The sequence below is a fragment of the Marmota monax genome, unplaced genomic scaffold (genome assembly GCF_021218885.2).
Source record: "Marmota monax isolate L192 unplaced genomic scaffold, Marmota_monax_Labrador192_F-V1.1 WCK01_AAM20220418_F8-fsc00102, whole genome shotgun sequence".
In the NCBI taxonomy this organism is placed as follows: Eukaryota; Metazoa; Chordata; class Mammalia; order Rodentia; family Sciuridae; genus Marmota; species Marmota monax.
Window position 1 is genome coordinate 977,741 of NW_026692494.1, and position 21,637 is coordinate 999,377.

Genomic DNA, 21,637 nt, shown 5'->3' on the forward strand with positions numbered 1-21,637 from the left:
GATTTTAAAGGAAGAGCTAATATCAATGCTTCACTATTCCATAAAATAGAAAGAAAATGAAGTTTAGAGTCTGGCTAAGGGTCCTGTCTCTTCCTACAAGTTGGTGCCTTGAATGTGGCATCCTGCAGAAGACACCAATGTGTTCTCACATGGAAACACAGCACATGAAGACAAACCCCCCTGAAAGCCCTTTGTATGGCATCATTGATCTTTTGATGAGGGCAGACCTCTCTTGGCCTAAGCACCTCTAAGGTCCCCAGTTCTCAAAACTACTACAATGACATTTGCATTTCAATATGACCTTTGAAAGGTCGAATCACCAAATGACTAATTAGTACCTTATCATCCCATCAGTATTCTAATGGAATGATTTATAGGCTCACCCAGATTGTCAAGGAAAGGTACCCCTCCTCAAAGATAATTTACCTATGTATGCAACAGTTACCCTTCTGTCATTTAAGCTAATGGCACAAGTGAGAGAATTTGAACTCAGACATCCCATTTTGAGTGACATAATTCAATTCATGAAAGAGATGTCATCTGATTGACTAAATGGAAATGTTATTATCAACTGACCCAGTGAAGGATGCTTGGGTTTCTCTCCCTGGGAACCACCTGAATGGTGACACCTGAATCTGCTACAACCACCTGGTGTCCCTGGAAGCGAAAGTCCTAGGAAGACCTACATTATGGTAGACTGAATGACAGTCTGCTCCCTATTCAGGTACTTGCCCTAACTCTGAGATTCTCATAATGAGGTTATCATGTGGCCAGTTCTCCTTGGTTTTCACCAATCACCAGTCTCTTCAGTATAAACTCTCTATAGTGTTTGAGCACATTAGAGTCAGGCTTCCTTTTTATTGGAACCTGGAGTGTCCTCATTGACAAAGTTCAAATATCTTAATTAGCTCAGTATTATAGATGCTAATATTACCCCCAGAAGAATATGACCAACTAGTGACTGGTCCCAATAATTATTAAATTTTGTACAAAATGTGGCTCCCATTCTGCCCTTTGAGCCTATCCTGAGGTTCAGTGGATGAGACCCAAGACCTGCAATGAGGACAGAAGCCAGCCTCCAGATATGACAACAGCCTCTTTGGCCTTCTTCTGACCTATCCACCCTCTCTACATCTCTCCTCTGAGAATGAGCCATAAAAACATCCTAAGACTTATCAGAATATAGAACAAATCCTCCCCCTCAAAAAAATCCAATTTTAAAATGTACAAAAGACATGATTAGATATTTCTCAAAGAATATATACATATAAACAACAACTGCATGAAAAACGTGTTCCATTTCACTAATCATCAGGGAAACCCAAATCAAAACCATATAGAGATATTATTTTTACCCCAGAATGATTATTATTTCACAGGAAATAAATAAAGAGTGTTTGTGAGGATGTAGAAAAAAAGGGAACTCTTATACACTGTTGGTGGAACTGTCACCATCACACCCATTACAGAATACAGTGTGCAACCTCCTTAAAAAACTGTAAATAGAAAATCCACACAATTCGGCAATCTCACTACTGGCTGTGGATCCAGAGGTGATTTTATCAGTACATACAAGAGACATCACACTCCCTGAATATTGCAGCACTCTTCACAGTAGCCAAGAGAGAAATCAAATGAGGTGCCAGTCACGGGTGAGCGGAGAAAGGAAGTGGAATACAGAGTGCAGTATTATTCAGACATTAAAAAGTGGATTTCTGTCATTTACAGCAGCATGTGGAACCAGAAGATGCTAGGTGAAAAGAAGTCAGGAGCAGAAGGAAAATGCCACACATTCTCACTTACATGTGTGTGTGCTAATGCTAGTCTCATAGGAGGAGAGAGCAGAAAGTGGTTACCAGAGCTTCAGAAGATGTGGAAGGAAGGGTAGGGTCAACAGGTACAGAGTACAGTGGGATGAGAGAAATGACTTCTAATGTTCTATGGTGACGTAGAATAACTATGGTTGACAACAATTGATAGATATTTCAAAATGAAAGATTCTGAATTTTCCCAACAAAAAGAAATAATAAATATTTGAAAACAAAATATTCGAGGTGGTTGATATACCATTTCACCTAATCTGTTTATAATCACACTAAAGTCTATAAAAATGTGTGATTGCTATTTGTCAAGAAAAATTATATACAAATACTTTATATCATTAAAGTCACTAAAACTAGAACACCTAGCTCAGCCTCTAACTCTATGACCTGAACAAAGAAATAGAGTTTAAAGAGTTGAAACCATTTGTCAAACCTCACAGGTCTAGAAAGAAAAGCAAAGTTAGGTAATTAACCCAAGATGGCATATATAATTTTTATTTCATCTGGTCATTTGACAAAAAAGAGTCAGGCATTCTGGCTCACCAGGATTCCTGTCACTTTATCTTACTCTAAAATCCGTCCTATCAAAGAGCTTCCTCAAGGCCTCCTTCATGTCCCTGTTCCTCAGGCTGTAGATAAAGGGGTTCAGCATCTGAGGGACCACAGAGTACATCACAGAAGCCACTGCAGTCTTCCTGGGGGAGTCAGTCACCTCAGAGGTAATGTACACCCCCAAACCTGTCCCATAGAACAGGGAGACAACAGACAGGTGAGACCCACAGGTGGAAAAGGCTTTATACTTTCTTCTTATTGGTGGGATTTTCAAAACAAAGGAGACGATTTGAATATAAGAGAAAATTATTCCAGGGAGAGGAATTCCACCAAATAGGACAGCTGCAACATATATCAGGAGGTTATTGACGAGGGTGTCAGAACAGGCCAGCTCGATGACCTGAGCGAGTTCACAGAAGAAGTGGGGGATCTCCAGGTCTGTGCAGAAGGACAGACGTAGGACCATCAGACTGAGCAGCAGGGCATTTGCAAGGCTAATGACCAGGGAAAATACAATCAGCCGACCACAGAGGCGGGCATTCATGATGACTGTGTAGCTCAGAGGGTGACAAATGGCTACATAGCGGTCATAGGCCATTGCTGCAAGAAGACAGTTTTCCAAGCCAGCAAAATTGAAAACAAAGGAGATCTGGGAGGGACATCCTGAGTAGGTGATGCCTGATCTGTGCTGTGGGTGTAGTTCAGTAGTACAGCACTTGCCTGAGATTCAATCCCAAGCACCCCCCACAACACACACACACACACACACACACACACATACACACAGAGCAAAATTATCATATCCATGTATGAATATGACCCAGTGAAACCCATCATTGTGTATAACTATAATTCACTAATAAAAACATTTGAAAACAAGCATGGGAGACCTACAAAACTGATGGAGATGTTGCACAATCAACTTCGGGCAATTTCATTGGATTCAAAGTAATTGAACGATGTTTTACTTTTCTTTTTATTGAGTTTTATTAGCACTTATAATTATACATAATATTGAGATTCATTGTGATTTTGTGTGTGTGTGTGTGGTGCTGGGATTAAACCCAGAGCCTTGTGCATGCAAGGCAAGCATTCTACCAGCTAAGCTATATCCTCAGCCTTCATTGTGATATGTTTTACAGGCACAAAGTATAAATTTGTCAGTTTTGTTCTCCAGCATCTCTGATCATGTACTTAAATGCTCACCAGCAACTTTGTGTGCTCGTAATTATCTGGAACACAAAAATATTCTATTAGGAATATAAATTGGTTCTATTACTTAGGAAAGCACTTTGGAACTACCCAAAGGAGAGGAGAGGCTCCCATATACAAAATAACTCCACTCCAACAGTAAGACTCTTGCTTATTTCCAGAAGGGGACATGTGCAAGATTATTCAAATATGTTAATTCACAATAGTCAAAAATTTGGACTAAAGATATAGCTCAGTGGTAGCATTTGTAGAGCATGTACAAGGCCCATATTTTTCAAAATCCACAAAGAGAAGAAAACTACCCAATGAAAATTGCATCAACACCAAACAAGATAACTGTATTTTTAAAATATTTTTAGTTATAGATGGACACAATACTGCTTTTTTAAATGTGTTTTTATGTGGTGCTGAGTATTGAATCCAATGCCTCAGACATGGTAGGCAAGTGCTCTACCACTGAGCCACAACCCCAGCCTAGGATGAACATATTTTAACATATACAGTGTAAAACTATATTCCATTCAAAGAAATTAACTGGTGTCTCAATGAACAGCAAGTTTGAATCTCAAAGCACAATGATGCAAAAACAATCATAAACAGAATTCATACACAAAGATTAAAGTCTTTAGTTCAAAATGAGGCAATTTCTTTAGTAAAACTATCTCATAAATGTTGCAAGTTTACATGAAAGCATGAAAAAAATATGCAATTGAGGGCTGGGGTGCAGCTCAGTGGTAGAGCACTGACCCAGCATGCATGAGGCCTGGGATTCAATCCACAGCATCCCATGCAAAGGAAAGAAAGAGAGAGAGAGAGACAGACAGACAGACAGACAGACAAACAACCAGAACTATTATATTCATGTACAAATATGTCCCAGTGAATGTCATCATGGTGTATAACTACCATCCATTAACAAAAACATTTTTAAAACAAGCAAATGACTCCCACAAAAATGATAGGGATGATGCACAATGAACTATGGGCAATTTCATAAGACTCAGAGTAATTTAACAATGCTTTACTTCTCTTTTTATTCAGTTTGATTGGTACATTATAATTATAAATAATATTGGGATTCATTGTAATATATTTTAGAAGAACATAATATAATTTGCTCAGTTTTGTTTCCAAGTATACACCCTTTTGATATGTTCCTTCCTTTCCCTGACCCCAACTTCTTCTCTTATTTTCTTTTTTTTTTATTTCAATTTCTTTATTTTATTTTTTTTTAATTTTTTATTGTTGGTTGTTCAAAACATTACATAGTTCTTGATATATCATATTTCACACTTTGATTCAAGTGGGTTATGAGCTCCCATTTTTACCCCATATACAGATTGCAGAATCACATCAGTTACACATCCATTGATTTACATATTGCCATACTAGTGTCTGTTGTGTTCTGCTGCCTTTCCTATCCTCTACTATCCCCCCTCCCCTCCCCTCTTCTCTCTCTGCCCCCTCTACTGTCATTCATTTGTCCCCCTTGTATTATTTTTCCCTTTCCCCTCACTTCCTCTTGTATGTACTTTTGTATAACCCTGAGGGTCTCCTTCCATTTCCATGCAATTTCCCCTTCTCTCTCCCTTTCCCTCCCACCTCTCATCCCTGTTTAATGTTAATCTTCTTCTCCTGCTCTTCGTCCCTACTCTGTTCTTAGTTACTCTCCTTATATCAAAGAAGACAGTTGGCATTTGTTTTTTAGGGATTGGCTAGCTTCACTTAGCATAATCTGCTCTAATGCCATCCATTTACCTGCAAATTCTATGATTTTGTCATTTTTTAATGCAGAGTAATACTCCATTGTGTATAAATGCCACATTTTTTTTATCCATTCGTCTATTGAAGGGCATCTAGGTTGGTTCCACAGTCTTGCTATTGTGAATTGTGCTGCTATGAACATCGATGTAGCAGTGTCCTTGTAGCATGCTCTTTTTAGGTCTTTAGGGAATAGACCGAGAAGGGGAATAGCTGGGTCAAATGGTGGCTCCATTCCCAGCTTTCCAAGAAATCTCCATACTGCTTTCCAAATTGGCTGCACCAATTTGCAGTCCCACCAGCAATGTACAAGTGTACCCTTTTCCCCACATCCTCACCAGCACTTGTTGTTGTTTGACTTCATAATGGCTGCCAATCTTATTGGAGTGAGATGGTATCTTAGGGTGGTTTTGATTTGCATTTCTCTGACTGCTAGAGATGGTGAGCATTTTTTCATGTACTTGTTGATTGATTGTATGTCCTCCTCTGAGAAGTGTCTGTTTAGGTCCTTGGCCCATTTGTTGATTGGGTTGTTTGTTATTTGATTGTCTAATTTTTTGAGTTCTTTGTATACTCTGGATATTAGGGCTCTATCTGAAGTGTGAGGAGTAAAGATTTGTTCCCAGGATGTAGGCTCCCTATTTACCTCTCTTATTGTTTCTTTTGCTGAGAAAAAACTTTTTAGTTTGTCTTCTCTTATTTTCTACTGTTCTCCTAAAGAATATTTTTTAAATAATGAAAAGAAAATTCAGAAAAACTATTAATATTAGAGACCACAAAGAAATATGAGTGGAGAACTCTCCAAAAATACTTCATGATTCCTCTTAATCCATTGATTTGCATGTATGTTTTTATTATACTACAACGATTTTTAAGCTACTGATAAGTTTTACATACCAAGTATATAATGTATGAACAAGAAATTGAAACCAGGGTCTTTTATGTTGCATATTACGAATACATTGTCATGTTCTTGAAATATTAATTTCTATATGCTCCAACTTGAAACAGTATCAGAATCTCAACCAAAACTTACTTACAAAGCACATACTTGCAACAATCCCCCAAAGATTCAAACTTAGTACTTTTTGGGGGGATGCCTATGAACCTGCAGTGTGCATGTACTCCTCAGGTGACTCACCCCCACAGGTGCTATGTAGACTGAAAACCTCTACACTTGAAGACATCATGGAATCCAGGCTTGGAGCTGTCCAGGGATGGTGGTGCTGAACACTTTTCCTTTGCCCAACTACCAGCTCTGCCCCAGGCTCTCAGATTCTCCTGTAAGAATTCATTGTTTACACTCTATACATGGAGAGATCATTCTGACATACAGACAACATTTCACCTTAGAAAATGATGGCCATTAATCTTTCCTGTTTCTATTTTCTCTTGCTCAGTCTTTATTTTTCAAACCTAACAGTGCTCAAAAAAAATGGAAACCTTTCTCCATATGAAAATGGTTTAACTCATAGGGAAAGAATTAAAGTTTTACATGAGAGTGCTAAATGATCATTTACCTGCATTCATAAACCATGTTTAAATATGATGAATATTACCTTAAAAACTTTATTCTACTAAATATTTTTTCCAATGCTTCCTTCATGTCCCTGTTCCTCAGGCTGTATATAAAGGGATTCAGCATTTGAGGGACCACAGAGTACATCATTGAAGCCACTGCTGTCTTCCTGGATGACTCAGTCACTGCAGAGCTAATGTACACCCCAAAAGCTGTCCCATAGAACAAGAAAACAACAAAGAGATGAGACCCACAGGTGGAAAGGGCTTTATATTTTCTGCCAGCTGATGGCATTCTCAAAAGACAAGAGACAATTTGAGCATAAGAAAAAATGATCCCAAAGACAGCACTACCACCCAATATGACAGAGGAAAAATAAATCAAAATATGATTGATGAGGGTATCAGAACAGGCAGGTTTAATGACTTGAGAAAGTTCACAGAAGAAGTCAGGGATCTCCAGGTCTGTGCAGAAGGAAAGACGCAGCACCATCAGAGTGTGGAGGAGGCTATTCACAGTGCTGATGAAGAGGGAGATCAGAACCAGCATCACACAGAGAGAAGGATTCATGATGATGGTGTACATCAGGGGGTGACAAATGGCCACATAGCGGTCATAGGCCATGGCTGTGAGGAGACAATTTTCCAAGACAAGAAGAGCCATGAGGAAGAATATCTGGGAGAGGCAGCCTGTGTAGGAGACACTCCAACTCTGTGCTTGGATATTCACCAATATCTTGGGGATGGTGCTTGTGCTTATACAGATGTCAGTAAAGGACAGGTTGGAGAGGAAGAAGTACATGGGGGTATGGAGGTGGGAGTCAGAGCTGATGGCCAGGATGATGAGCAGGTTCCCAAGCACTGTGACCAGGTACATGGAGAGCAAGAGGCTGAAGAGAAGCGGCTGCAGTGCCGGATCATCTGTCAGTTCCAGGAGCAGGAATTCTGAAACAGCTGTTTGGTTTCTGAGTTTGGTGTCACTGATGAATCTGATGTAAAAGATGGGTGACAGGACAATAAAATCCTTAGTTCAGGGTCACAGCATTAGGAGCATCACCCAGGTACTTGTTAGAAATATTTGGACCCCATTCCATACCTACGACAACTAGCTCCAGGGATGAAGTCCAGCTATCCGCCATTTAACAAGCTCTCCCTCCCACACATGGCCACATTGGAGAATGGGGCTCTGGAAAAACTCTCTTCTGTATTTTTAACCTAGATGAATATTGAAATCCTTCCCTCTCCTTATCTCTCCTTTCATCCTCTCTGTCCCTCACCTCCTTCCTTGGACACATTAATTCAGCCCAGTTAATTCTTGGACTCACACACTCTAAATGAAACCCATACTCTGGCATTTGCTTTGTAAATAGAAGAAAATTCTTCAGCTGTTTAAATAGCCCCAATGCCCTCATCCTATCACAGGGCCTGTCATAAAACTCACAGAGTTGTTATTACAGTGATGAGAAATGGACAGACCCAGTGGGCCAGCACTCATACTGCACCTGGGGACCTCACCATGACACTTCCCATTGGGACATTTTGTGTTCCATGACACATGCATATTTTCTGCCTAGGAAGAAAGTTGTCCCTGGGACACATGAGAAAAAGAGGACAGAGAAACAGAACATCCCTGGAATTATAACTGCAAATTTGAAGGGCAGCATATTTCATGTGCTAACTTCCTCATGGGAGTCTTGGTCATGTCCAGAGGAAAGGAAATCAGTATTAATAGCATCACTCTTAATTTGGCATGGACATAATACAAATAAAATGATTTAAATGATGAAAACAAATTAGATGTATAAATCAATATAAACATTGAAAAGTTACAAGAGAGTAGAACACGGATGATACACAGGGTCCTTCATGAAAATAATGTTTAAATATTTAACAAACCTCTACAGAGAATTTTTCTTTTGGTCCATTGTAGAAAATGTTACCATAACAAAAAGTACACAAAATAACACACAGGTCTGAGTATCCACCAGTTGATTATCAAATTTGAACCTTTTTCCATTTTCATTTTAGGGTTTATCATTGCAATAAATAAAACATGTATGTGGAGGAATGTGTTCATACCATTATATTTCCTTTTGTTCACAGGGTAAAGAGTTATAACTTAACAAACACATACATGTGATTTCCTCATATTTTTATTGTATTTCATACTATTCTTCCACAAGCAATTTTATAGTATTTTGTTTTACAAAGGTCTATATTATAAGCATCTTATTGTTCATGTCATTTTACAATTGACTTCCTTATGTGATTTTTAAAAATTGCTGTTCATAATTTTATTAACTTTAACTACCACATGGTGTTCTGCTATATTTTTACATCTAAGTTCATTTCTCCATTTTCTGCCTCATTGATGTTATACAGTTTTCCTTTTACCCTACATATACGGATGGACACATATAAAATCTGAAAAAATGCACAAGGAAATTTGTTGCATTGATCTTGCTTCTGAGACAATGAATACAGTGAAATGTGTAATGAGCCCTTCAGTACATATTATTTTTTCTAAATTTTTTTTAGTTGTCAATGGACCTTTATTTTATTTATTTACATGGGTTGCTGAGAATCAAACCTAGTGCCTCACACATGCTAGGCAAGTGCTCCTCCACTGAGCCACGACCCCAACCCCAGTACATATAATTTTTAAATAAAAATGATTAAATTGATACTAGTAGAACATCAGCATTTATGAGTTCTGGGAAAGGGTGAATGGTGGTATATTTTAAATTATTATTACACACTCTGTGTCACTGTTACAATTAAAAATAGTCTATGGTTTTAAAATGACAAACAAGTAGATAAGAGCAGTAGCTTACTGAGTCTGCCTAGGTCTCTGCATCCCCCCTCCATGTCCTCACAGCCAAAAAACAGAGACAACACCCAAGTTCCTCCACCAAAAGATGTAGGACAGGTGATAGAGACAAGGTGAAGCTGACTGACACATCTCCCCTCCACCACCCAAAGAGCAAAGAAAATGGTGAAGAATTTGGTCACATTCATCCATTTTGAAAAAGGAGGGTTTATGCTCAAGAAGAAAATGGTTCTTGTCATTATGTACATAGAGAAGACCACCAGATTGAGAGCTGTGTTGAATGAGTTTACAAAGGTAGCAAAGAACATATCACAGTGGTGAAAGACAGCCAGGCACAAGAGCCCTGGGAGACTTGGTCTGGATCAGACTCAGGTATTTTCCTCACAGCAGCATCACCAGGATCAAACTGTACTCAATTCCTGCTTCCTTCCCATTGCCTAAGGGACTTCAGGTTACCTGGCTGGCATCATTGTGCAGTGGTGCTGGTCATCTCCCTTGGATGGTGGATGGACACAGAAGATCTGTCCTCAGGAAGGCAGAGGGACAGAGTGAGACTCTGAGCTCAAGCCAAATAGATGAATTCTGAGGGGATTCCCAGCTCTTGTCTCCTGACTGGTCACAGGGAATTTGCAGTTTCTGTATCCCTGGGGACCTAATATCCAAAGCTCCCTATTACACGAAGGCTGTTATTAGTTTTTGAATCCTATGGCACTGGAAATCCTTAAAGGCCAAGACTCTACAAACAGAATTCAATATGGCTGAGTCCCTCACTCTGCAAAACCAAGTGACTCATCCACTTCTCACCGCCTGCCAGTCTCATCACATGCCACCCTCGTCTGTATCCCAGTCTCCCTTTTTCATTCTCAGTAGAAGGAATGGCCTCTCTGAATACTAATTCTAGTTTTATGTGCAGAGCATAGCTCTTCTATGTGTGTATGTAAAATACATTTGTAAATATAGCTAAGATATAGCTATATATATAATGTAAATATGGAAACATTCCTTTTTTTCTTAAGTATCATTGAATGTTTCCTGAGACTTAATCTATATTCTGAGCAATTAATTCATCAGATTCCAATCTACAATCTGTAACTAATGTGGATATAATTTTCATCACAATAGTGCTAGTTTACATTTTATTTCACATCAGGGGAAATAAATTAATTCAACCCATGAACTCATGACTTGATTTTTATAAAGTTTTGGGAAATTACATCACAGGCAAGACAGTTTATCCAGTAAACACTGTCAGGTTTCAACCACAGTTAGGTGAAGACACTTCTCCATTTTGAAACTTAATTACAAATTTTCACTTTAAAGAGTTCAATATTTTCACGTGTTTTGTAATGCCAGATTAGTGGGACCCCAACAGACCTCCAGGAGCCAAATCCGATGCAATCCCACAAGAGTCTTTATTGCAAGCTCGAGCCTGGACTCACAACCATTTCCAATGCAGCAGTCCCAGGGAGTGAGTCGCGGCCCTTAGTTCAGTGAGGATTTATACGTTTTGGGGGGATACTCTATGTGTCACAACATCACACAGCAAATCATTTCATACCACGGGAAATCAAACAACAATTCTTAACATTGATTAGCACATTCACTGGCGGGAACAAGTTGAGTAAGGGTAATTGGTGAGTTCAAGAGGTGGATACATTTTAACTGATTGGTTTGTATGCGCTAATCCACAAGGTTTCCTAACATGTTATCAATCACCAAGACTACTGGGCGGGGCGGGGGGGGGGGAGTCACCTGGAATTTCAGGTATTTTCCCTGTCTTCGCTGATTGGTGGTTGTTAGGGGGATGCTATGGGTCCTCATCTAGCGTAACTGAGTCAGTGACACCTGGTGCCACAGATCTCTCCTGCAATTTACAGACAAACAACTCGGCAGGATGGCTATGTGTCTAGGAGTGCTCTGTGGGTTTTTCCAAGGACAAGGGCCATGCCCCCTCCCTTTGGACAGGCCTTGAGGTAGAAGCTGGGTTTTCAAAAATGGAGTCACATCATTTTCTCAGTTTATCATACATTTCATTGCATGTTAACCCTTTCTATTTGAACTGATTTTTTAATCAGTGGTGCTTTGATATATTATTTCAAAATGACGTGAGACAAGATGGCATTATTATGTCAGTCTACACCTTACTACCACCAGTAATTTCGAACACATGAAATAATCGATAAATTTTTAAAAGATATAGCTAGTTCCCATAAAACAACTTACAAATTTTTCTGCATACCAAAAAAATGATTGGGATGATCAAAGTGCTCAACAAATTATGGAAAAAATATTACTGCCTCCATGTAATAGGGCAAAACATTCTCAAAGAGATTAGGTGGTTGAAGCCTGGAGCAAAAGTGGAACTTCCATATTGGAGAAATGTGGCTAAACAGAAATTATTAAAATGTCTGGATTATAATAGAATAGCTAAAGATTTCAGAAAATCTACCAGGAAGCAAGTGAGCCATGCTACCTTGCTGCCTCTTGGCTGGATTTTTTATTATTAAAATCATGCTGGGCGCAGTGGCTCACACCTAATCCCAGTGGCTTGGAGGCTGAAGCAGGGGGATCACAAGTTCAAAGCCAGCCTCAGCAAAGTGAGGTACTAAGCAACTCAGTGAGACCCTGTCTCTAAATAAAATACAAAATAGGGCTGGGAATGTAGCTCAGGCCGAGTGCTCCTGAATTCAATCCCTGGTATCAAAAAAAAAAAAAAATTACAAGAAAAGGAATCATTAAACTTAATGAAGGACAAGAGAGGTGATTGATGATTGGTAGAAACCACTGAGAGCCTTCTATATTAGAAAAATATGAGCTCACAGACAGAAATAAGAAGAGAACTTCATTCTCACTCACATAAGATCTGCAAATCAAAATTTAAACACAGAAGAGAAAAAATCCTGAAACAGTGTTTTTTGTCTATTATGTGCTGCTATAACAGAATACCACAGAGAAGTTTCATTTATAAAGAAGAGAAATACCTTGTGCCACAGTTCTGTAAGCCACGAGTTCCCTGTCAAGGCCCAAGTTCCCAAGCAAAGCACAGAGAATCACCAAATGACTATAAACAGCACCTAATGATCCCAGCAGGGTTGTAATGGAATGAGTTCCAGGCCCACCCAGATAGTCAAGGACAAGCCACCACTCCCCAAGACACTCCTCCTATGTATGCAACATTCACCTTCTCATCATTTAAGTTACTGAGGGAATTAGAACCTACACATATCATTTTAAGTGACGTAAAATGATTCATAAAAGAGATGTCATCTGGTTGACACGATGGAAATGTTATTATCAACTGACCCAGCGAAGGGCGCTCAGGTTTCTGTCTCTGGCAGCCACATCTAGGTGTAACACCAGTATCTGCTGCAACCACCAGGTGACCCTGGAAGAGCAAGTCCTAGGAAGACCCACATTATGGTAGACTGAACGACTATTCAAGTATATGCCCACTCTGAGGTTCTCATGTGGCCATTCATCAGTGGTGGTCAACAATCACCAGTCAGTTCTCTTTAGTATGAGCTCTCTATAGTGTTTGAGTCAGGTTCCCTTTTTATTGGAAACTTTAGTGTCCTCACTGATATATTCAGATTCTTAACATTATCTCAAATTCTGAGATAATCTAATTATCTAACTGAGTACATTAGATGCTGATATTACCCTCAGAAGAATATGGTCCACTAGTAACTGGTCCCAATATTTATGAAACAGGGTTCAGAATGTAGCTCTTTCTCTGCACTATGGGCCTCTCCTGGGGTTCAATGGATGAGACCATAGACATGCAATAAAGACAGAAGCCAGCCTCCAGATATGACAACAGCCTCTTTGGCCTTCTTCTGACCTATCCTCCCTCTACTACATTCCTGCCTCTGAGACTGACCCATAAAAGCATCCCTAAGACTCTCCAGAATATAGAACAAATTCCACAGCTCCTCCTCATCAAAAAAAAATTCCCATTTAAAAATGTACAAATGACCTGACAAGGCATCTCTCAAAGAAGATATATAAATGAACAACAACTGTATGAGAAAAAAAGTTCCATTTCACCAATCATCAGGGAAACCCAAATCAAAACACAACAATATCATCTCACCTCAGAATGACTATTATTAAAAAGACAAAAAATAACAAATGCTGGTGAGAATGCAGAGAAAGGGGAACTCTTATGCACTGTTGGTTGGACTGTCAATTGCTACACTCCTTATAGCATGCAGTGTGCAACTTCCCTAGAAAATGTATAAACAACTTCCATTGGATTCAGCAATCCCATTACTGGGTATGTATTCAGCGGTGATTTTATCTGAACATACAAGAGACATCTCACTCCCTGTGTATTACAGCACTCTTCACAGTAGACTGGAGAGGAAATCAAACCAGGCACCCATCAATGGGTGAATGGACAAAGTAAGTGGAATGCAGAGTAGACTATTATTTTGACATTAAAAGGTGGAATTCTATCATTTGCAGCACCATGAATGAAACCAGAAGAGATTGGGTGAACAGAAGTCAGGCCCATAAAGAAAAATACCACACATTCTCACTTATATGTGGGTGCTTAAAGCTCATGACCAGAGTTTGGTGGTGACCAGAGTTTCAGAAGATGTGGGAGAAAGGGAGGGTTAGCAGGTACAGAGGCACAGTGGGACAGGAAAAATGACTTCTTTACTGTTCCATAGCAAAGTAGAACAACTGTGGTTGACAATGATGGATAGATATTTCAAAATGAGAAGATTCTGAATGTCCCCAACAAAAGGAATGTGGTTGATATCCCAGTTGACTTGTTCTGATTACACATCACAGTGAAACCTATAAGTTGTGTCTTTGCTATTTGTCAAGAAAAATTTACATGTTAGTAAATATTTTGTATCTATTAAAACCACTAAAGCTGGAACACCTAGCTCAGCCTCTGACTCTATGACCTGAACAAAGAAATGGAGTTTAAAGAGTCGAGACATTTGTCAAACACCCTGATCTAGAAAGAAAATCAGGGTTAGGTAACAAACCCAAGATGGAATATATTTAGCTTTTATTTCATCTGGCCATTTGACAAAAAAAAAAAAAAAAGAGTCAGGCATTCTGGCTCACCAGGATTCCTGTCACTTGACCTTACTCTAAAACCCAAATCCAAAGAAAATGGCACATCATAGCAGAGAACCTATCCTACCAAAGAGTTTCCTCAAGGCCTCCTTCATGTCCCTGTTTCTCAAGCTGTAGATGAAGGGGTTCAGCATTTGAGGGACCACAGAGTACATCACTGAAGCCACTGCAGTCTTCCTGGGGGAGTCAGTCACTGCAGAGCTAATGTACACCCCCAAACCTGTCCCATAGAACAGGGAGACAACAAATAGGTGAGACCCACAGGTGGAAAAGGCTTTATACCTTCCTCTAACTGATGGGATTTTCAAAACAGAGGAGACAATTTGAATATAAGAGAAAATTATTCCAGAGAGAGGAATTCCTCCAAATAGGACAGCTGCAACATATATCAGGAGGTTATTGACGAGGGTGTCAGAACAGGCCAGCTTGATGACCTGAGCGAGTTCACAGAAGAAGTGGGGGATCTCCAGGGCTGTGCAGAAGGACAGCTGTAGGACCGTCAGACTGAGCAGCAGGGCATTCACAAGGCTCATGACCAGGGATAATACAATCAGCAGACCACAGAGGCGGGCATTCATGATGACTGTGTAGCTCAGAGGGTGACAAATGGCTACATAGCGGTCATAGGCCATTGCTGCAAGAAGACAATTTTCCAAGCCTGCAAAATCCAAAACGAAGCAGGCCTGGGAGAGACACCCTGCATAGGTGATGCTGTGCTGCTGTGCTTGGATGTTCACCAGCATCTTTGGAATCGTGCTTGTGCTTAAACACATGTCAGCCAAGGACAGGTTGGAGAGGAAGAAGTACATGGGGGTGTGACGGCGGGAGTCACAGCTGATGGCCAGGATGATGAGCAGGTTCCCCAGGATGGTGACCAGGTACATGGACAGGAACAGGCTGAAGATGAGGGGCTGCAGGGCTGGGTCCTCTGTCAGTCCCAGGAGGAGGAAGTTGGAAACATCTGTTTCATTTCTAGCCCCCATGTTGTTGATGAATCTGATGGAGGGAAATATTGAGTGGATTAAAATGTATGAACCAGCAGCAGCAGCATTTGAAAACATGTTAAAAGTACAGGTTTTTTGTTCCCTAATCAGACTGACTCCTCATGAACTCTGAGGATAAGGACCCACTTCTACACTTTAAAAAGCCCCTCTGGGAGTTTTGATATATATTGACTTTTGAGAATATGTATATTCAGTGCAGAACCTTCTTATGATGCCAAGTGAATATTCAAATATTTTTATTTTCTAATTCTTCCTCCATGCTCCTTCCCTCCTTCCCTCACTCCTCTTCCTCCACTCCCTTGAAGCACAGGTTTATTGACATCAACTGTCTCATGTATTGTGCTAAGAACTGAGAATTAAACAAAACATAAGACATGGCTTTTCAATTAGAATTATTCTTTGCCTTAAATGAAAAGATGAGAATAAAATCACGAAATCTATCTTCTAAAGCAATGGTTCCCACACTTTTCCTTGCCTTCGGAATCTCTGAAGCTTATGTCAAAGAGCAGATGTGTTACTTCTTACTATCACCCCCATTTACCCACAAGGGACTCAAGGTGAGGCTTCATCATGAATGTGAAATAAACAGTGAGTACTTGGCAAACACTGGATTTGAACTCAGATGTGTTCACTGATGAGTTGATTTTATTGATCAACCTGTTAATGCCCTGGATAGCACAGAATTAGCATTACTAAATGATCACTCAGATCTCATAATTTACCTTTGCAATTTTAATATTTCCTTTCTAACCAAAGCCTCTAAGTCTTTCCCTGGATTGCAAAGGTGTGTCTAGCACTATTGTTGAAAGATTGGTCCTTGATCCACAATGCCAATCCAATAACGAGGACATGGTTTTGAGGAAAAGGAAAAAGAAAGTTTATTGAAACTGGGGGGACTCCTGTCCCAAAGACTGTGATTCTGTCCATCTGCAGGAATAGGGGACTTTTAAAGAGGTTCTTATTCTCATTGGAGTTGTAATTCACTTGTTAATTTGGGAGACAGTCATTTCTGAGATCTTCTGGTATATCCCCAAAGTCTGGATTACTTTGTTCCTGTTGTGGGTATGTGCTCAAGGACAGATAGCTGTGCCTAGGATGGCTCAAAAAGGTAATCCTGTTTCCCTGAGATTAGGGAAAGGGAGAGATTAGGGAGGAGCAGGGAGAGAAGAGAAAGAAACATGCCCCTCTAAAAAATAAATTGCAGTGACCGAGCAGCAAGGGTTATATTCAAAACACAAAGTAACTTATGGCAGGTAGATAGCATCCAGCCCAATGGAACTGAACAAGGATTAGAAAAAGTTGCCTCTAGATGTGTTGCTCTTAAGACTTCCCCTTAGAAATGTAAGCCACCTCTTTTAGCAATTAATTCTAGGAGAAGCTGAGCAACTCTATCTATGAGACTCTGTTGCATCCTAAGAGAGTTCTTCCCATGAGGTAATAAGTAGCGTATCATTTTAAAAAAGGGAGGGGGTCAGCTAAATAATAAAAAGTGATAAGCATAATTTTCTAAGAAAACAGATAAAACTAATAGCCATATGCTGGTATTCAGAACACAGATTATAAAATAACCTACCTTTATAAGAGACTTAGAAGATAATCAGAGCCCTACTAGGAGAGTCACTTAGAGTCGTGGCCTTTAGGGGAGACCGAAGTGTCTGGCTGCAGTAGCACTTACCATTAAATGTGACACTGGACTCACACAGTCCGAGTGTGATCCAAGCTCCAGCCTGTGTCTGTGCATGGGGAAGAGTCTCCAGCTGAGCGAGGAACCTGGATGACCCAACAGGACGTGTTAATTGGCTTGACTATGACTTTGCAAGGTTGGTACAGCATCACACTGTGCACCTCAAACAAATAAAATCATATTTAATCATATTTCAGTGAAGCTGGAAAAAACCTGGGGATTTTTCATGATAAGAAATGAATTGAACAAAAGCAGTGCTCACCACAGTGCTCGCCACATCCTCGCCACCCTCACACTGACTTTTCCTATTGGGTTCTTTTTTTTCTCCCCCTGTCACAAATGATGGCATGGCTATTTATTCCTCAAAAAGAAGTAACATGTTGGGGAGGTTGAGGGAAGAGGAAAGAAAGAAAACATCCCCAATACGACAAATGAAAATATCAGGAAGCATGTAACGCACTGGAACTACCTCTGGAAATGCTGGTCATGGAGAATAATCAGAAGGAAACATCAATGATACCAGCACTAACTGTGACAGAGTAACATTGACCAACTGCAGCGTCCTGCCTGACTGTCTGCTCTGCCCCTGAGGCTTTATTTAAATGGATGTTGTGTTTTCTATTCCTCTTCTCCCTCTTCCCCCTCCCTACCCTCGCAGGAAGCAGGATCACCTTTTCCCATCCTAGGCCCAGTTCTCTGTCCTTGAGCACACCCCCGTGACACACACAGGAACCAAGGAATTCAGACGCTAGGGATGGCACCAGAAGATCTAAGAATGACTATCTCCCTGGTCAACTATATCTAAAAAGAACAAATAAAATTAAATTCAAAAAAGAAATGACTATCTCCTAAATTACAAACCCCCGGACAGGAAACACCTGAAATGCAGCCTTTGAATAGCTTCTTTAAAAACCCCCTGTCCCCCCTGATGCAGAAACACAGTCTCTGGGACAAGAGTGTCCTGTTTCTCCTTTGCTAGCAAAGCAATAAAACTTCCTCCTTTTTCTCAAAATCTAGTCCTTGTTATTGGATTGGCATCGGGGACAAGGATAAGCTTTTGGTGACAAAAATAAGGGACTTTCAGTATGGGATGATGTCAAAATGAACCTCACTATTATGTATGATTGTAACACACTAATAAAAACATTTTTAAAAAGCAATAGTGATCAATATTTCACCTGGGATATTGAAGATGGAGGATGTGCCCACAGGAAATGCAGACAGCCCGACCAACTCAACAGGTCCTGGTCAGGAAGGCTCATCTCTGGGAGGAGCTCAGAGGCTGCTTCCTGGCTGGGCAGGGCTTTTTGAGGGAGGCAGTCATATGTGACTCCTGCAGCCTCTCTTTCCCTGGGGCCCAATATCCAGAGCTCCTCATTAGACCAGCTATGTTACTATCATCCTGATCCCAGATGTGCACATCCTTAAAGACCAAGAATATACAGTGAGGAGTTCAGGCTGATTTCCTGACCCCTGGGCCAGGCATCCAGCCATCCAGCTGTCACCATGGTGTCTGCTCATCTCCGTTTCTTGGCCCTTGCTTACATAACACATGCCACTTCTCTAATAAGTAAAGTTCTCCTTTTTTTAATATTTATTTTTAGTTTTTGGTGGACACAGCATCTTTATTTTATTTTTATGTGGTGCTGAGGATAGAACCCAGTGCCCTGCACATGCCAGGAGAGCGTGCTACCGCTTGGGAGACTTCTCCAGCCCCTAAAGTGGTCCTTTTAAACTACAAATGAAATCATCTCCACATAACTACTGATATCAGGAAGACTTGTAGCTATTTTAGGAGTGAAAATATGTAGCATATGTGGATGTAAATACTATAATTAATATTAGCTAATGTAAGGCAAAAAGGCAAATGCTCAGCCTTTTCATGTAAGATTGATGTCGACTGACCCTTAAGATTGCTTTTTATATTTTCCACGGAAGATTTTAATCCATGTGATTGATGCGGACTGCCAGATATATACATAGGACCATTGTTTAATTGGGTTATTGGTGTCTTTACTGTCAAGTTGTTTGAGCTCCATACGCATTCTGGATATTAACACCTTGCCAGACATGTAGTTTACAAATATTTTCTCCCACTCTGTGGTTCACTTTGTCCAATTTGTCAATTTTTGTTCTGTAACCTGTACATTTGGAGACTTAAAAAAATATTATTGCCCAGGCCAATGTCCTGTAGGGTTTCTACTCTGTTTCCTTCTAATAATTTGAGAGCTTTGGGTCTTACACTTAAGTGCCTAATCCATTTTGAGTGAATATTTCAACTGATGACACATAGGGGTTTTATTTCCAACGTCCTAAAGGATTTCTACTACATTTCCTGCTAGTAATTTGATAGCTTTGAGACTTACACTTAAGTGGCTAATCCATTTTGAGTGGGTATTTGTAACCAATCACATATAAGTGTCTAGTTTTATTCTTCTGCACAGTGCTTTTTACTTGAAAAATATGAGTGAACTCAAGAGTTGAGCACTGCCAAAACCAGGACTGTGGACTTACAGCACCTCAATGTTTCAAGAAAGTCCCAAAGAAACAATTTAACCAAGATCACTGTTGGTTTGGTGGATGGGATTGTGATGCTTTCCATAATATGAAGCACCGATGTCAGTACGCTGAGTTAAGGAGCACAGAGCTGACTGCTGATGGGTGAGGACAACCCAGGACGTGCCACATAAGTAATTAGACCAAAGCCCGATTGGAATGACCTCAGAAAAATATGGTAGAAGAATGGGTAGAACAAATACAGAGATCTCTCTGAGACTATAGCTAGAGCAAGATGAGGGGTCTACAAAGGGTTTTGCATTTAGGAAAGATTCGTGGGCGTTTGAAGCAACGATATCACACCTCACGGTGGCCTTCTGAAGTAAGCTATGCTAGTGCCAGATCAGGAATACTCAGGTGTCAACAGGACTCCATCAAGAGCCTTCTGAAAACTCCCACCTGGAATGAAACACCTTTAAGCCTCCTTTAACATCCAAGGCGTCCAGCTCTGTGGCCACGTGGGTAGGATGAAGCCAGGTGGAGTGTGGAAGCAGGACCCACGCTCCTGATCTGAGAACATACCTCCTGAAGCCAAAACTGCTGTCTGACTACGATTTTGAATATTTCAAATATTGCTTGAAGATTAAACCATTATCTTTTTTTTATTTCACAAAAAAAAAAAACATTTTTATTTGACTTTCAACATTTCACAGTTATGTGTATGTTTTCCATCTTCGCATTGGTGCATTATAGTTGCACATACTGATGACAGTTGGCATTACGTATTTGTACGTGCACAGGATGTAACAACACAGTTTAGCCAATATCACTCCCCATCACTTCCCCCTCCTTCCTCACCTCCCACTCCATGTTCCCTTTCCTCTATGGATTTCCCTTTGATTTTTAGGAGGTTTTTGTTTTCCTTTTTCCTCTGTACCTTCTGCAAACCGTTATCTTTTAAGCTGATGTGTTGCACATATTTTTTTTTCCAAACAGAGAAATGAGAAAATAAAATATGCAGGGTTTTTGTGGGGGAGAACTAAAGGAAAAATGACAGTTTGTTAGTGTATATCCTAAAATGGGTCTTAGGATGAGCAAGACACAAGCCCCTGACAGCCGGGTTCAGGGTGCAGCTGCAGTAGAAGGCTGAAGAAGACGGCAGAGACGAGCAGGAGGCTGAGCAAAGCCCACCTGCATATGTCAATCACGTTGGAGGCAGGGGCTTAACACATTGAGTCAATACAAAGGGCTTAGCAGGAAACTCACACTTGGCGAGTGTGATGTCCCTGTTATGAAAGATTATCAGGATAGAGAGTTGAGGAAAAGGCCTTGAATTGGACAAGTCCCTTACTCCCTTCAACTAGTACTGGCTGATGTCCTCTGCCTGAGACACGGAAGTGTGCCACTGTTCTCCCTCCACCCTTCCTGCTCACACCTGTCTCAAGTGCTAATCACATATAGAGACGCCTCTCCTCTGTACTGGACTGTGCTTTCTTCACAAGTCCCATTATCCTAACACACATTGTGGGGACCGGGCGCAATGCCACATGCCTGTAATCCCAGCAACTCGGGAGGCTGAGACAGGAGGATCACGAGTTCAAAGCCTGCCTCGGCAACGGTGAGGTGCTAAGCAACTCAGTGAGACCCTGCCTCTAAATAA

At 40.4% G+C, this 21,637-nt stretch overlaps 3 protein-coding genes across 3 annotated transcripts; all 3 read right to left on the minus strand.

Annotated features, from left to right (window-relative positions):
• Positions 1-2,382: 2,382 nt before the first annotated feature.
• Positions 2,383-6,397, minus strand: LOC124092286 (olfactory receptor 7G2-like). Its single transcript, XM_046443744.1, has 2 exons — positions 6,389-6,397; positions 2,383-3,090 (listed from the first exon to the last, which is right to left on the minus strand). The coding sequence occupies exons 1-2, from the start codon at positions 6,395-6,397 to the stop codon at positions 2,383-2,385; spliced, it is 717 nt and encodes a 238-aa protein (XP_046299700.1).
• A 506-nt stretch (positions 6,398-6,903) lies between these two features.
• LOC124092287 (olfactory receptor 7G2-like) lies at positions 6,904-8,005 on the minus strand. Its single transcript, XM_046443746.1, has 2 exons — positions 7,967-8,005; positions 6,904-7,890 (listed from the first exon to the last, which is right to left on the minus strand). Exons 1-2 carry the CDS (start codon positions 8,003-8,005, stop codon positions 6,904-6,906), a joined length of 1,026 nt encoding a protein of 341 aa, XP_046299702.1.
• Positions 8,006-14,837: 6,832 nt separating this feature from the next.
• On the minus strand, positions 14,838-15,779 carry LOC124092200 (olfactory receptor 7G2-like). The gene has a single exon (XM_046443672.1). It carries the CDS (start codon positions 15,774-15,776, stop codon positions 14,838-14,840), a length of 939 nt encoding a protein of 312 aa, XP_046299628.1. The 5' UTR covers positions 15,777-15,779.
• Positions 15,780-21,637: the final 5,858 nt, after the last annotated feature.